This window comes from Perca fluviatilis, chromosome 15 (assembly GCF_010015445.1).
Source record: "Perca fluviatilis chromosome 15, GENO_Pfluv_1.0, whole genome shotgun sequence".
NCBI classification, from domain to species: domain Eukaryota; kingdom Metazoa; phylum Chordata; class Actinopteri; order Perciformes; family Percidae; genus Perca; species Perca fluviatilis.
Genome location: NC_053126.1, coordinates 5,568,356 through 5,583,053, shown reverse-complemented (window position 1 = coordinate 5,583,053; position 14,698 = coordinate 5,568,356). Strand labels below are relative to the sequence as shown.

General features: G+C 44.0%; 2 protein-coding genes across 2 annotated transcripts; one reads left to right on the top strand and one right to left on the bottom strand.

Moving 5' to 3' along the window:
* The first annotated feature begins 189 nt into the window (after positions 1-189).
* On the top strand, positions 190-2,791 carry bud31 (BUD31 homolog). The gene is made up of 4 exons (XM_039824832.1): positions 190-384; positions 1,006-1,128; positions 1,525-1,691; positions 2,207-2,791. Exons 1-4 carry the CDS (start codon positions 291-293, stop codon positions 2,255-2,257), a joined length of 435 nt encoding a protein of 144 aa, XP_039680766.1. The 5' UTR covers positions 190-290; the 3' UTR covers positions 2,258-2,791.
* Positions 2,792-4,381: 1,590 nt separating this feature from the next.
* On the bottom strand, positions 4,382-14,469 carry smcr8a (Smith-Magenis syndrome chromosome region, candidate 8a). The gene is made up of 3 exons (XM_039826122.1): positions 13,392-14,469; positions 10,527-12,254; positions 4,382-7,294 (listed from the first exon to the last, which is right to left on the bottom strand). Exons 1-3 carry the CDS (start codon positions 13,991-13,993, stop codon positions 6,829-6,831), a joined length of 2,796 nt encoding a protein of 931 aa, XP_039682056.1. The 5' UTR covers positions 13,994-14,469; the 3' UTR covers positions 4,382-6,828.
* Positions 14,470-14,698: the final 229 nt, after the last annotated feature.

Genomic DNA, 14,698 nt, shown 5'->3' with positions numbered 1-14,698 from the left:
CAGAAATATATTTACTTTTGTATAACCTTAGAAAACTTCTGTAAGCTGACCTAAATTCATGTTTACATTAACGTAAATAGTGTGTTAGTCCAAGAGAAGATTTAACAAGTTATTAAACGCCGACAAATGTGTATGTTTTTTTAATGAGTATCAGAGCGGTGACGTCATCTGAGAGAGAAGGGGAAATGGACCCCGCATGACGTCAAATTGTAGCGCCTGAGACGGGTTCGCAAAATCAAAACGAAAACACCGGAGAGCTTTTGTCCTATATTTGTACAAAACAGAGCAAAATGCCCAAAGTAAAGAGGAGTCGGAAGCCACCTCCAGACGGCTGGGAGCTCATTGAGCCCACTTTGGACGAGCTGGATCAGAAAATGAGAGAAGGTAAGCCGCTAGAAGATGAAGATGAAGAGGATTTTCCCCGATGCCCCTACAAAAACACCCGGCCGTCGGGCTGCAAACACAGCACGCAGTTTTTGGTGGTGAAATCATTTCACCATTCCCATCTTATTTTCTTTCAATGCTGAAAGATCCCCATCTAGTTTTATTTTACAACTTTTACATTCTTTAGTAGTGCTGGCGAACGAGGTTCGGCTGACATTTTGGAAATGGATACACAAGTTGTTAACACGAGTGTAGGAAACTTGTATTAATCAACTAATCAGAAGGATAGCTATTGGTGGAGTGGTTGTAGTTCAGTTAAATGTTATTCATAGCAGAATTTATCTCAGGACACTTAACAAATACACACACAGAGAGAGAGATGCACAGCAACTACAACAACCACGATCCAGGTGCCACCACAATCCAAGGAAATCTGTGAGGTGAAAAAGCAGGGAAGAAGCTTAGTCCCCCAAACACAAAGTCGGGTTAATACAGAAACGTTTTTCCCCAGAACTTGCCTGACCTCAACCCTATCCAGCACCTTTTGTGAAAGTAGTGGACCACTGATTTAAATTTTCTGCTTACCGAAGCTAACCTTCCTGATTTCCCTCTGTGTCCCAGCTGAAACGGAGCCTCATGAGGGAAAGCGAAAGGTGGAGTCCCTTTGGCCAATTTTCAGGCTGCATCATCAGCGGAGTCGATACATCTTCGACCTCTTCTACAAAAGGAAAGCCATCAGCAGAGGTAGACGGAGTTTCCCCTCTACCCATTGACCTACTTCATGTCCGTTTCTCATTTCCTCTTAATTTTTTCTTCTTCCTCTTCTGTTTACTTCAGCATATAATATAATCCTTCCGTAGAACTCTGTATGACATATTTGGTATCTGTTTAAATAACATTGTATCTGTACAACATACGTTTCTAATGACTTACCAAGATTTTCTGCAAATGCATCTCATACTTCCCGATTTCCCCATATGAGAATTCAACATTTCCGGAGTCCCTAAGACTTTATTTTAAGATGTTTGTCCAGCGCTTTTGCCCTCTGCAAGAAGTGTTTTTTGAATATGAAACCCAATCATATTTATACTGGCTACTAGATGCCAAACCAGTGTTGTCTTCCTGTGTGTCTCCTGACAGAGCTGTATGAGTACTGTATAAAGGAAGGCTACGCAGACAAGAACCTCATTGCCAAGTGGAAGAAGCAGGGCTATGAAAACCTGTGCTGCCTGCGTTGCATCCAAACCCGAGACACCAACTTTGGAACCAACTGCATCTGCAGAGTCCCCAAGAGCAAGCTGGAAGTTGTAAGTCTGACGGAATTTAAGTGATTCTCACTAATAAAGTGTACATTACTAGTATTAAAGTAATCTATTTTAACAATCCAAGTGAGAGCTTGTATTAAATATGTGTTGTAAGGCTTGGGCTGCCCTTCCTTTATTCCTGCTGTTGTCTGCACAGACAGTACAAATACACAGCATGGCTGAACATTTCAAAGTAATAAAAAGAAACAAATAAATAGCATTTGGCTTGAATTGCAGATTTTTTTTTTTTTTGGGTAAACTTAACAAAGGCCCAAATAAGTGGGCTAAATATACAGAACGTGCATTATTCCCTTCATTTCAAGAATAAAAAAAAAGATTGGAACAGGTTCTACATGCACTGATTATAAGTCAGACACTTCAGCGAGTGCCAGCTGTTGTAATATTTTTAAGAAACAGGATTTAGGATTTAGAAATGGGATTCACATACAGTAAGATGGCCTCATAATTCCCTGTGTTTCCTGCTGGTCTAAATTCTGCTCTTTTGTTCCTCTCTGCAGGGAAGGATCATTGAATGCACCCACTGTGGATGCAGAGGGTGTTCTGGCTAAGTGCAGTTTTTGGACATCCAGTCTACTTTCCGTTGGGCTTCGGGCTCACCCAGCCTCCATCTGTGTACTCTCAAAACCCCCATGGCAACATTGTCTTTATTTCAGTCACCTGCATTGGAAACAAATCACTAAATCTTTACCATCATCATCCTCAGTTGCCCTCATAGGGGTCAGTATTTAGTACTTCTGAACACAGGGGAGCAGAGGAGAATATGCTGAGAGGGGCCATATTGTATTACTTACATTTGTTTTTCTGTGGGTTTTTTTAATATATAACTAACTGAAGCCCTCAACTCCAAAAGCTCAAAGTAGGAAGGGGAGGTTAGATGTTTCTGGATCAGGCCTGTCATTCCAGCTATTCATACCCACTGTGAAGCTCATTTACTAAATTGAATAAAATCTAATGTTTCATTTCATTTAAAGAGGGTTAGGTAGTGAAGTGAGTTGTTTTGAAATGTCAGTTTTAAACCTTTAAAAACTTTTTCTTCATTATTGTTCTTGTAATGTAATTTTCAATAAAACAATTCTGATTTACCTGCTCTTACGTTTTTGTATTTTATGATGCAGGTAAAGCGTGAGATACAATTTCGAGTTTCATCGTTCATCTCTAAGCATAATTCATCTTGATAACTAAAAAGAGAGTTAAGAGTAAATAAGTATAAATCACTAGAAGGTCGAAGAGTTTTTTTTCTAACTGCATGAATTTAAACATCTCAAAAGTTGTCATTTATGTCTAGATTTCTGTTTTGATCTTTATGAGGTGACCTCTGCATATGCTCAGTTCTTTATGAAGCTGAGATTTAGGTGTTTGAGGAAAAGGCCAAAATAATGACATTGGTATGTTTTGACTAAAATATTTGCCTTTTGTATGTCTGAGCAATGACATGACTAAAAAAACAATTCTGTTGAATTTAAAAAAAAAAAATCCTAAATGCAATCGTTCATGTCCCATTTTCCTAAATAGCCTACCATGGCTTGCTAAAAGCAGTCACTTGTGGCTGGGTTGGTTCGGTGGGTGGAGCGGGCGCACATGTGCTGAGAGGTTTGTGCCTCAGCGCAGAGGTCCAGGGTTCAGGTACGACCTGTGGCGATTTCCTGCATGTCTCCCCCCTCTCTCATCTGGCTGTCCTGTCAAAGGCAGAAAGGCCCAAAAAATAATAAAAAAAAGTCACTCTTGTTTGACTCAAATCATATAGAGACATAGCTCACATCACAAAGCAGAGTCTTACTCAGCATATTTATAATTCATCATTATCAATGTATGATAGTATAGGATGGGTCTTCCCCATGGGGAATTGCAGATATTATTCAATTTGTGCTATTTTATCATTGATGCATATCTCCCATAAATGTGGTACAAATCAGGTTGTTTTTATCTTTAGAGACTGAAGTGGAAAAGCACTTCTACTGAACAAACCACCAGCGTGGTCCAGGTCCTGCCCATATCCAGCAACTTCGCCCAGCCAATGAAGGAGTGGACCAACATTCCACAGGCCACAATCAACAACCTGATCAACTCTATGCAAAGGAGATGTGTAGCACTGCGTGAGGCAAATGGTGGTCACACCAGATACTGATTGGTTTTTGGACCCCCCAGACCCCCTAATACAGTAAAACTGCACATTTTAGAGTGGCCTTTTATTGTGGCCAGCCTAAGGCACACCTGTGCAATAATCATGCAATCTAATCAGCATCTTGATATGCCACACCTGTGTGGTGGATGGATTTTCTCTGCAAAGGAGAAGTGCTCACTAACACAGATTTAGACAGATTTGTGAACGATATTTGAGAGAAATAAGCCTTTTGTGTACATAGAAAACATCTTAGATCTTTGAGATCAGCTCATGAAAAATGGGGGCAAAAACAAAAGTGTTTATAATTTTGTTCAGTGTATTTGCATTAGGATTTAAACACACAGCTGCCCCCCCCCCCCTGACAATATTATTGTAAGAGTGTAATTGCAATTTTGTTCTTGTATCATTAATTTACTGCTTCTTCAGTCCACTACCGTGCCTTCTCCAGCAGGCCAATTAGTGGTTTTCACAGATGAGCATTTATTATTCATGACACCTCAAATGCATCGCACATCCGTCATCGCTAAAGCAAGTCACACAGTCACAAGTCTGTTGGGAGGGCTGACCTTTAATGAGGATCTCACTGCGAGATTCACCACAATCACCTAACGCCTGTGTTACCCATGACAACAACAACAAAAAAAATGAAAAAGATTCAAATAATTTAATGGATTAAATCAATATCAACATTTAACATGAAAGCGTCAAGACATTCACAACGTGCTTTATTAAAATCACTGGCAACAACGCAGTCTCGTCTCCCAGCCAGGGCCCAATTTAGCACGACGCTCCTCATGGTGAGATACAAAAGGCGGACATGATATGGCAACATAAGGACACTGAGTGACGACATGTTAAGCACACTGTGGTATGGCTTATTTAGATTACATTCACCTTTTTGCATTAGAAGGATAAAACCTCGCTGTAAAAAAAAGAAAAAAAACATGTAACATCTAGCAGTAAAATGTGTTATTCAAGCCGTTAAAAATAAAAAGACAGCACGTGCGGCAAAAAAAGAAATATCAAGTACCAAACTGAAATAATACATTAGGTGGAACTAAAAAAAAAAAAAAAACATGAGGTTGCTGTTAGTTAAAAACTTATGCCTTAAAATCAAAATGGGTCTTTTTCGTAGCAGGAAGGACAGCAACCATTGTTTGACCTTTCACATTAAAACTCTGACCATGCAGTCACAAGTACAGTTAACATTCTAGATACAGAATTACAGCTCCATCACTAACGCCACGGAATTAGGAACAGTCAAATCTAAAACACTATCAAATCACTTCATTGGGTTTTTACTGGCCGATGTGACAGAACTTAAAAAGATTTCCTACTTGTGAAATTCTCCAGCATCCTCTCCTAAGAGAAAAAAAATCGGGGGCGTACTCATCATGATCGGTCACAATCCAAATTTTGTCCTAAAGCAATAAATACAGAAGTTTTTGTTCATTTCACACATCCAGCAAGGGTTGTTCAGAAGACAATAAATAATAATAATAATAATAATAATAGGTGCTAATTCAAGTGTCAAGTTTAGAGTTTTGCTTTTGATGGCACAGGAAATCTTTTCCCCCTCCCATAATAAAATCTATTCAAACACAACATCATCGCTGTCTCAGCCACATCTCCTCAAACTGTTCAGCATCTGCTCCCGAGTCCGTTCATCCAAATACATCAAAACAGAAATAGTATCAATACAGCGATTCACCCCTGGCACAAGACAGTCTCATGCTGACACCACAACACTCTCGCACAACTTTAAGACAACAGTGAAATTCAATACATTTAGGTTAAGTAGCTTTAAAATGTTCCTGACTGTGTGAGTAATATCCATGAAAAATGCTCGCCGGCCCTTAATAGGGACAGGTTTTGGCTGCCGCTGGCCCAACATGTGCGAGTATGTATCGTGACTACATCATTTCTGGACATGCAAATATCACGTTGGGGCCGACCGGGTCTAATTCACAAAACAAATACACTTCCTCATGCATCGCAACCATTAAAAATGGGAATTTTTCCCCCATGCTCTCAAAAAGTCAAATCCACTCTACCAAAATCCAACATTGTGTCTCAGTTTGGAACAAAATGAAGATTAGTGCAGGAATGTATGTTAAATTTGATTCACCAAAAAAAAAAGAAAATGGATTCACAAAAGGGTTTGGGCTTATGTGGTAGTTTTCAAAAACAGTAGCATGTCACAAAACCAGCTGTAACAAGCATGTGGGTGCTAATAAGGTTTCACGGGCAGATCCGTAGAGACGTCGGTTCTCCACAAGCAGGAAATGGCAGCATATGTGAGACGGTTGAAAAAAAAAAAAAAAACGTGTTTATATTTAGCTGAGATGATATCATAGCTGAAAAACTGCTTAGTGATTGGTGGGTATTAACAACACAGAGCTGTGATTTAACTTGTCAGCTCAGACCAGCACTTAAGACACACAGCCATGTTGGATTGAGTTTTCTAACATGGAGTGTGTGTGTGTGTGTGTGTGTGTGTGTGTGTGTGTGTGTGTGTGTGTGTGTGTGTGTGTGTGTGTGTGTGTGTGTGTGTGTGTGTGTGTGTGTGGTGAGTGAGGACTAACTTTAAAAACAGGCCAGCGCAGGTTACATTTCTTTCCATTAGGGTGAAAAAGACACAAGTGACAATAAGTGGAACAGACCTTCGTCTGCTCTGTTATGCGTGTGTTCGTGCGTGTATGTTCGTGAATGTGCTCTGGTCCACATGTAGGCAAACTGAACCACTCGCTGACATTCACAACTCACTCTGTCTCCTTTTTCCTGCACACAGAGGAAAGAGAAAGACTGGAGAAAAAAAAAAAAAGACAGCAAGGCAGAAAGAGAGATTACACAGATCAAACAATAACCAGTGCAGTTTGTCCTGAAACTAAAATTACCTTAGACCTTATGAAGATCACCTTTGGTCCAATAAAAACCAAAGGGTCACAGATGATTTCTGCTAAACCGTGTGCGGAAATCATCCTCCCCCGTGAAATATCAGATTTTGTATAAAACGCTGGTGGTGTAGTTAAAACTGAAACAAGTTGCTGCTGCTGCTGCGCTGCTCCCGGTGGCGGGCTGCAGGTACTGCTGAGTGATGAGCTGGCTGAGGTAGAGCAGTATCTGGCTGTCCTCCTCTCCCAGCCCCAGCTGCTCCTGCAGGAAGCAGAGGCGTCTGCCCTGCACCACCTCGGGCCCCTCCGTGGAGCTGACCGGCAGGTGGAGGTGGTGGGTGAAGGTGAACAGGAAGGCCTCGGCTGCCAGTTGACAGAGCGTGCTCTGGAGGTGGAGGAAGTAGGTGGAACCGCGGCGGATGTAGGTGCGGTGGTCGGCTATGTTGGCAAGGAGTTGGCCACGATACGGCGGACAGCGCAAGGTCTTCTGGTCGGCATCCAGGATGGAGATGTAGCGACTGTAGCGGGACAGCGAGTAAAGCATGCTGGAACCCACAGGGGACGCTACTCTGTGGGGGACAGACACACACACACACACAGGTATTCGTTACGACGAAAAGGCAGCTTATATACACACATACAAGCGTTAAATATGTAGGTTATTCTCCATGTTTGTGTTGAAGTTAATATTTTTTCAGTGAGGATTGACATGCTCAGAACCAATTTGGTTTACACATTTGAAATCACCCATATATGTCTGCATGTCCATGTATAATTAGTTTATGTAAATTGTTTTGTGGCTAGATTTCTGTACAGCAATTTAAAATTTAGAAATAATTGCTTGGCTTTGACCCTTTCTGTACTCCCTGAACAACTAAATAGCTACACATGTACTGTATACGGATATGTCTGCACAGATGCTCTAGTCTACATTATTACAGTAGGGGTGTAAAGATGGAGAAAATCCACAGTTTGATAGGTCACTAAAGTGTCACGATTCAGCAAATTTTGAATACAGCTACTGTATGTGAATATACTGAATCAATATTATAAAAAAACACCCAAGGGTGCTCTGATCAGATGAAAAATCCACACGTCACAAACCCACCTGACCCCCTCCTCCTCACTCTCTCAGTGCCTCCAAAATGTCTTAATAAATAAATTAGTTTATGACGCTATGGTCTCCTCTCTAAATGTAAAATGGTGGAATACTATGGGGCCCACTGTGTAATAAAGATGAGTAGAAGAAGAGTTTATAGGACAGGCGTGAGGCTGGAGCTTTAATAGTTGAATAGATGGTTTTGTGAGTCATCGAGGACTGAGTCAGACCAGATGAGTAACAGTATAGTAAGGTGTGGCACAAACTACAAAGGGGAATATATCATCATTTTCAAACTTCACATTGATGGAGACTCTCTTAAAGAGACAGTTCCCCAAAAAATATGTATTTTTGATAAAGAATAAAAAAATATCCCTCTTTACTGTAGTGCTATTTAGTTTTTTTGTGATTGTTGCGGGCAAAAATCCTTGATTATGCGGCACGTTTTCTTAAAACATGCGATGGAATATGCGGGATAGTTATGCAATTTTATGCGATGAAATTGCGGGAACTTGCACTTGATGGAAAAAGAGAAGAAAAAAAAAAAAAAGTGATTCCCAAACACCCAGCTTTTTGATGATGTTCACATCGCGTACGTCACTTCATAACGTTCCCATGGCAACAGGGGAAAAGGGCTGCTCTTGCGTGAAGTAAACGCAACATTTTTCAACTTTCTGCTAAGATATATTATGTGACTTTTTTGCAACGAAACGAAATCATGCAAGCCCTGCATATTTTGTGCGGAAATCGGCAATTTATGCGTCGAAAGTGCGGTTTATTTGAAAAAATGCGGCCCCCGCATAAATATGCGGACTTTGGCTGATTATGCGTTGAATTATGCAATCGCATTTTTCTGGAGGGACTGAAAATTTGTACAGAGAGTCTGGCCACTCTCCATTGACAAGTGTTAACTTCCTTGAAGGCGGGTACTCTGTTGAAGTTTAAAATGATTGGCTCTGGATCTGCCAGAACCAATCGCTAACGTTTGGTCGTGACGTATATGTCATGTGCAACAAGAGGGGAGACCAACAAGGCTTATATTTAGCATTAGCGTCGCTAGCGTTAGCCTTAGCCAACCTCTTCACCATTAACGGAGCGAGCTGGAACTTTTCCTGAACCCCGTGGGGGAGGAGGGCCACGACATCACGGCCACCAACACAACTCAGCAAAGATTGGTCTTGCTCGGGCTTTAACTTCTGTATATTTGGCAGCGTTGCCACAACGGACCGAATGGCTTCGCTCGCACCTTTCTCTGCCGCCATTACGGAACTACAACTCTAGCGCACGGCCTCAACGTCATCGTTCTCAGCCACTCCCTCTGTTCACTGATTGGACCACCAAAAATTTGGCTGGAGAAAACCATAGACAGTATGGAGAAAACCCAAGACTATACCGCGAACCCAGACGTAGTACTGAAGGGAAATGAAAATTGAGCGTAAGTACGTAGGAGGGCGGAGCCAGGCTAGTGCTATTTATCAATTTAGATAGTTTTTTTGTGAGTTGCCCGATGTTTGAGATATTGGTTGTAGAGCTGTCTGCCTTCTCTCCAATATAATGGAACTAGACGGCTCTCGGCTAGTGGTGCTCAAAGTGCAAAAAAAACATCTGAAAAACTCAACAGCAATGTCTCTTTCAAGAAATCATGACCAGTTTACTCAAGATAATCCCCAGATCTGGTTGTGAGCGATTTCATGGAAACAAGGAAAACATTTTTTTCTCCCAAACTACACCCGCCAACTGTATCACTGCGCAGAGGAAGCGTACTCATGGGCGAGATATGTAGTTGTGATTTTGGAGTTGAACTGTCCCTTTAAGTTCGGTGTACATCAAGATCAATGTTTGGTAACACTTTACGTTAAGGTATCTACACGTAGATACCTATAAGAGTGACATGACACTGTCATGAACACATGACACTGTCATGGCATATGAACTCTTACCATAACTTGTCATGGCAAAAACCGAATGACACTTAATGAAAGAAGCATTAATGTCATAAACGTTTATGACTTGTTTATAATTTTTGACACGTTCATGACTGTTTCATGTCACTCTTATCAGTCCCTCCAGAAAAACGTGATTATGCGATCGATTATCAATGCATAATCAGCCAAAGTCCGCATGGGGCCGCATTTTTTCAAATACGCTGCGCTTTCGCCACATAAATTGCTGATTTCCGCGCAAAATATGCAGGGCTTGCATGATTTCATAATCGCCGCAAAAAAGTCACATATATCTGAGCAGAAAGTTGAAAAATGTTGCGTTTACTTCACACATGAGCAGCCATTTTCCCCTGTTGCCATGGGAAGGCGTTATACGGCCGTTATGACGTGCGCGAATAATGCATACGCGTGAACATCATCAAAAAGCAGGGTGTGGAAATCACTTTTTTTTTCTCTTTTTCATCAAACCGCAGTTTTTCCAAGTTCCCACAATTTCATTGCATAAAATTGCATTAATATTCCGCATATTCCATCACATTTTTTAAGAAAACGTGCCGCATAATCAAGGATTTTTGCCCGCAACAATCACAAAAAAACTCTGCATTTTTCTGGAAGGACTGTCTTATGTAGAAACCTTCAAGTAAAGGGTTTAACGTTAAACGTTTTAGTAAATATTTTAGTAACATCATCTGTCATCATTATTTGTATAAGAGTTGGTTAAGTGCCTACCAGTATAATATAAATGCAAATTGGAAATACCTTTGCAGTCCAATGAGTTTCCACCTCTGCAGGTCAGTAAGGGTGAAGGGGCAGGACAGCCAGGCTTGGACCCTGTCTCCACACTTCCCAGGAGCCGGCACAAAGAGGGCCAGAGCAGCAACCAGTCGGCGGACCCTCCCCTCATCTGCCCCGAGCACCACCAGGGTTCTGCCGCTCAGCAGACACCACAGAGCTTGCATGGCAAAGGGGTACTGTCGCACAAACCTCAAGGCTCCTTGTCCAGCCTTCTTCCTCTGACGCAGAGTCACAACCCCCCCGTAGCCGAGATCAGACCCCGTAGAAGCGCTCATGGTACAGTCCGACCCGTCCTCCGCCGAGGTACGAGAAACCGCGTCTCCGAGGTGCCCCACTGGCAGCTCCAGCCCGGCTGCAGGGCTCTCCGAGCACGGAGAACCCACCGCGTAGTCGTCCTGGAGCGGAAGTAGAGCGTGGGGCTCCTCGTCGACCACCAGCGTTTGACGGGGCTGCACCGCCTCTGGGGCAGAAGCCTCATAAAGGAAACCCTCTTGGGCCATACAGCACGCGGTTTCTAGAGGAACCAACAACTCAGGCTCTATGTCACAAGGCCCGTCAGTTAATCCCTCACACTCATCCTCCCTGCTGGCCTCCAGCTCCGACGCCACCTCCAGCAAGGACACGGGCGTGTCGTCTCCTTCGTCCTCCCCGGCGGTGGTCTCCATCTCTTCACTGCTGCTCTCCCTCTCCAGGTCAGCGTTGTGATTGGGGTCAGGGGTCAAGTCAGAATCAGGATCTTCTGACTTGCCAGTTTCCAGATTCTGTTGACTCTCTGCAAGACCCATCTCGCTCTTACCGCTGCTAAAGCTTCCTTTGGTCTCCTCCGAGCTCTCCTGGGTCTCCAGAGTCTGGTCTGACGGGGAGGACTCCAGATGGCTCTCCACAAGCCCGAGCTCGCTCCCTCGAGTATGGCTGGTCTCAGATGCTGGGTCTAGAGGATCAGGAGGCTCCAGAGCGTCGAGCTCTGGAGGTTCTGGTCCTAGCACAATAGGAAGTGGGTTTAAGAGTGTACAGTTATCTACAGCGTGGTTCACAGCACAGAATGGTCTTAGTGTTCCCCCTTCATCCTCATCCTCATCATCACCGAGGTCCTCCTCAAACAGGAAGTTGGTTACTCTCAGTTTCCTGCGTAACGCCCTGTCCAGGCGGCGTGTGTACAGGTAACACAGGTCCCCCCGGAAACTCCTCTCCGTCTTCTTCAGGAGCTCCACGGTTGCCTCGTAGAAAGTAACGTCGCACAGCTCTTGCAGGGTCTTCAGGCGCTTGTCGAAACACTTTGCAGATTTACCTTTGATGAGCTGCGGCGTGTAGGACGACCTGCGTTTAACGCCCTCGGCGTCTTCCTCGTCCCCTTCTTTCTCACCGCCGTCACAGTCAGCCCGACCCTTCTGCCCCGTCTCCCCTCTGGCGGTGTAACCGAAGGGGTTGGCGAGCTTGGCATATTTGTCTAACAGCTGCTCGCACTCACTCAAGCACTCGGTGATGCACTTCTGGCAGCTGACAACGTGAGGATCTCGGCGCGGACGGCGATGGTAGGAGCTGATCTGTCTCAGCAGGTCTCGGTGCTCATAGATGCTCTTTTCCACATTTGCGAGCTCGTTGGCCTTCTCCACGGCGTGAGCGGAGTACATGCACTGAGGCCCCGCCTCTCTCTGCAGGCCCTCCTCCCTCTGCAGCACAGAGTGAGTGTACCTGAAGGGAAGAAAACACTGTTAGGAGTTCACGTGTTCATACAGGAAAAGGGAATACAGTGATTTATTTTTTTAAAATAGGACTTTTTTCCCTCAAGGAGGAGCAACGTTAACTGAAAAACCACAACAAAAGAAACACAAAAAACCTGCAACATGTGACATGAACTGTAATATTAGGGTTCAGGTTTCTTTAGCCAGTTGTGTTTTTAGACACGCTAGCAGCACTAGGGATGGCGTCAGGACCCGATCCATACCAGTAACCCGATTCCTTGCGCTTAATCAAAAAAGCTGACACAGAAACCTGGAGTCTGGTCAGTTACTGTAGTTCTAGGAGCCATGGTTGGTTTGTGGGTGTCTGGGCACACAAGCTGCCATCTAAAGCAGGGGTGTCAAACTCATTTTCACTAAGGGCCACACTGGAAAAAGAGAATCACACCAGGGGCCAGACATGTACAGTTTATTTGTTTTTGTTCAGACTGTTTTTGTGGCTTTCTCAGACATTTGTCACCTTTTTGTAAATTTGTTGCTTTTTCCGACATTTTTGTTGACATGAAGCCGTACAAAAGTCATGAAAAGAGTTCCTTAGCCATCATAGACTTTAGCAAATCAAGCAAAACAAGGAATTTTTTTTTTTTTAACAACAACCCGTTTCACAGCCTGAATATGAAAACGCTCTCTGCTGCTTCTGGGGAAATTTCTGAGTCTCAGAGTCAGCAAATCTGCCATATTCTGCTTTGAATGACACGTAATTGCATTTAAAAAAGACTTTCCTGTGTTTTTGGTTTGGCGCACAACTAGGCGGGCCAAAATTTATTGTGGACCCAAATTGATATACGGGCTGGATCTAAATATGCAACGGGCCGGATTTGGCCCGCGGGCCTTGAGTTTGACACACGTGATCTACAGTCTTGTGTGCATTTTATTTAATGGGAACTAAGTACATGAACAATACAAAGAGGGCAGTAGGCGTGAGGTAGGGGTGGGGGGTGAGGGGTCCATTTGGGGCCCAAAAGCAAATCTTTTACCGTTTTTTTTCCACAAATTTTTCTGCTCACTGTATTTTCCTAAATGATTTGAGGTAATTCATGTTACAATATCAGATATATGTTAGTTAAAAAGGTTGTATTGAAATTCTTACTCCAGGTCTCGGAGCTTCCTCTGGAGTTCCTTGGCAAACGCTCTCCTGTTGCCAGCCTTCAGACACTCGGAGGCCTGGGAGAAGCGGAGGGACAGCTCCTGAAACTGCAGCATGATTTTCCTCTCATCTGCTGAGACGTACGCCATACAGAACGGTCGCACAAAGCCCCTCGCCTCCAGGTCATAAAGCGTAAGGTGATGGACATAGGCGAACGCCCCCTCCTTTGAGTCGCCCAGCACCACCCTCGAGTCCTCCACAAAGCTGAGCCTTGGGTAGCCACTGCCGGGTGGATGCCCCACAAAAGAGGCCTGGTAGTCCACTGACATGATGCGCAGGGAGAAGTAGTTGAGATCGAAGGTGCCGCAGACTTTGGGGTCATCGGGGATGGTGAGGAGGGGCTGAGGGCCCACCTGCTCAGAGAACTCAGAGATGAGGATGAAGTCTTTGGTGAACTTGGCATAGGAGGTTTTAGCCCAGGGGTTGGAGTCAGCCAGCGGATGGAGAGGAATAGAGAACTCGTCAGGGAGAGCCCAGGGGTCTGGAGGGGTCTGCCCATACTCATCCTCTTTAGTGAAAGCCACCACGTCAGGTGAGCCTATCATAGTGATATTGTTGAGCAAGACATGAGAAACACAACACACAGCGCAGCACAATGAACAGTCATAGAGCAGCTGTCAGGGAACAGCGGTGGAGGGCAGCCACATAAAGTGCAGACGGACTGACCATTCTGCTGCGCTGCACGAGTCCACGGAGCAAGAGGCTCGATTTGGGTCAGATCAAATGAAAGCAGACGCCTCGACAGAAATACAAATCAGTGTGTCTGTTAACAAAAGCAATTAGCTTGCGCCAATCAGATGATCCGGGCAGGCATCAGACCATTCATGATGTGCAGAGAGAAGAAAATACATATCAGCATCAGTGAGGCGCCTCTCTCCTTCTGCCCTTCACGTCTTCATGCGTCGCGTCCTCGTGTCCAGCACGCTACTGTTCTGGGATACAACGCGGCCCGTTGGCGAAACAGAAACAGCGTTGAAAGACAGAAGCGCTACATGTAATTATCACATCCAGACACAGGCGCCATGTTTACCCAGCTGGCTGTACTCTTATCAGGTGACCAACCCACCTCCCCTTATGGAGAAATGCCACCCTAAAACAGAAATCTTCCATATTTTTGTCTATGATGGCTGCAACTGAAAGAAGTACTTGATATGAATATTAAAAACACCCGCTAGCATTTAAAGTCAATCATCGTTCTGTTTTAGCAGGGCCATAGACAGGATTTTACAAACATTGAAGTCATGAGTCTG

Coding starts and splice junctions, on each gene's coding strand:
- bud31 (XM_039824832.1), top strand. CDS start 291: ATGCCCAAAGTAAAGAGGAGTCGGAAGCCACCTCCAGACGGCTGGGAG. Junction 1,129..1,524: donor AAGGAAAGCCATCAGCAGAG/GTAGACGGAGTT, acceptor GTCTCCTGACAG/AGCTGTATGAGTACTGTATA. Junction 1,692..2,206: donor CCAAGAGCAAGCTGGAAGTT/GTAAGTCTGACG, acceptor TCCTCTCTGCAG/GGAAGGATCATTGAATGCAC.
- smcr8a (XM_039826122.1), bottom strand. CDS start 13,993: ATGATAGGCTCACCTGACGTGGTGGCTTTCACTAAAGAGGATGAGTAT. Junction 12,255..13,391: donor AGGAAGCTCCGAGACCTGGA/GTAAGAATTTCA, acceptor TCTTCCCTTCAG/GTACACTCACTCTGTGCTGC. Junction 7,295..10,526: donor AAACTCATTGGACTGCAAAG/GTATTTCCAATT, acceptor TGTCCCCCACAG/AGTAGCGTCCCCTGTGGGTT.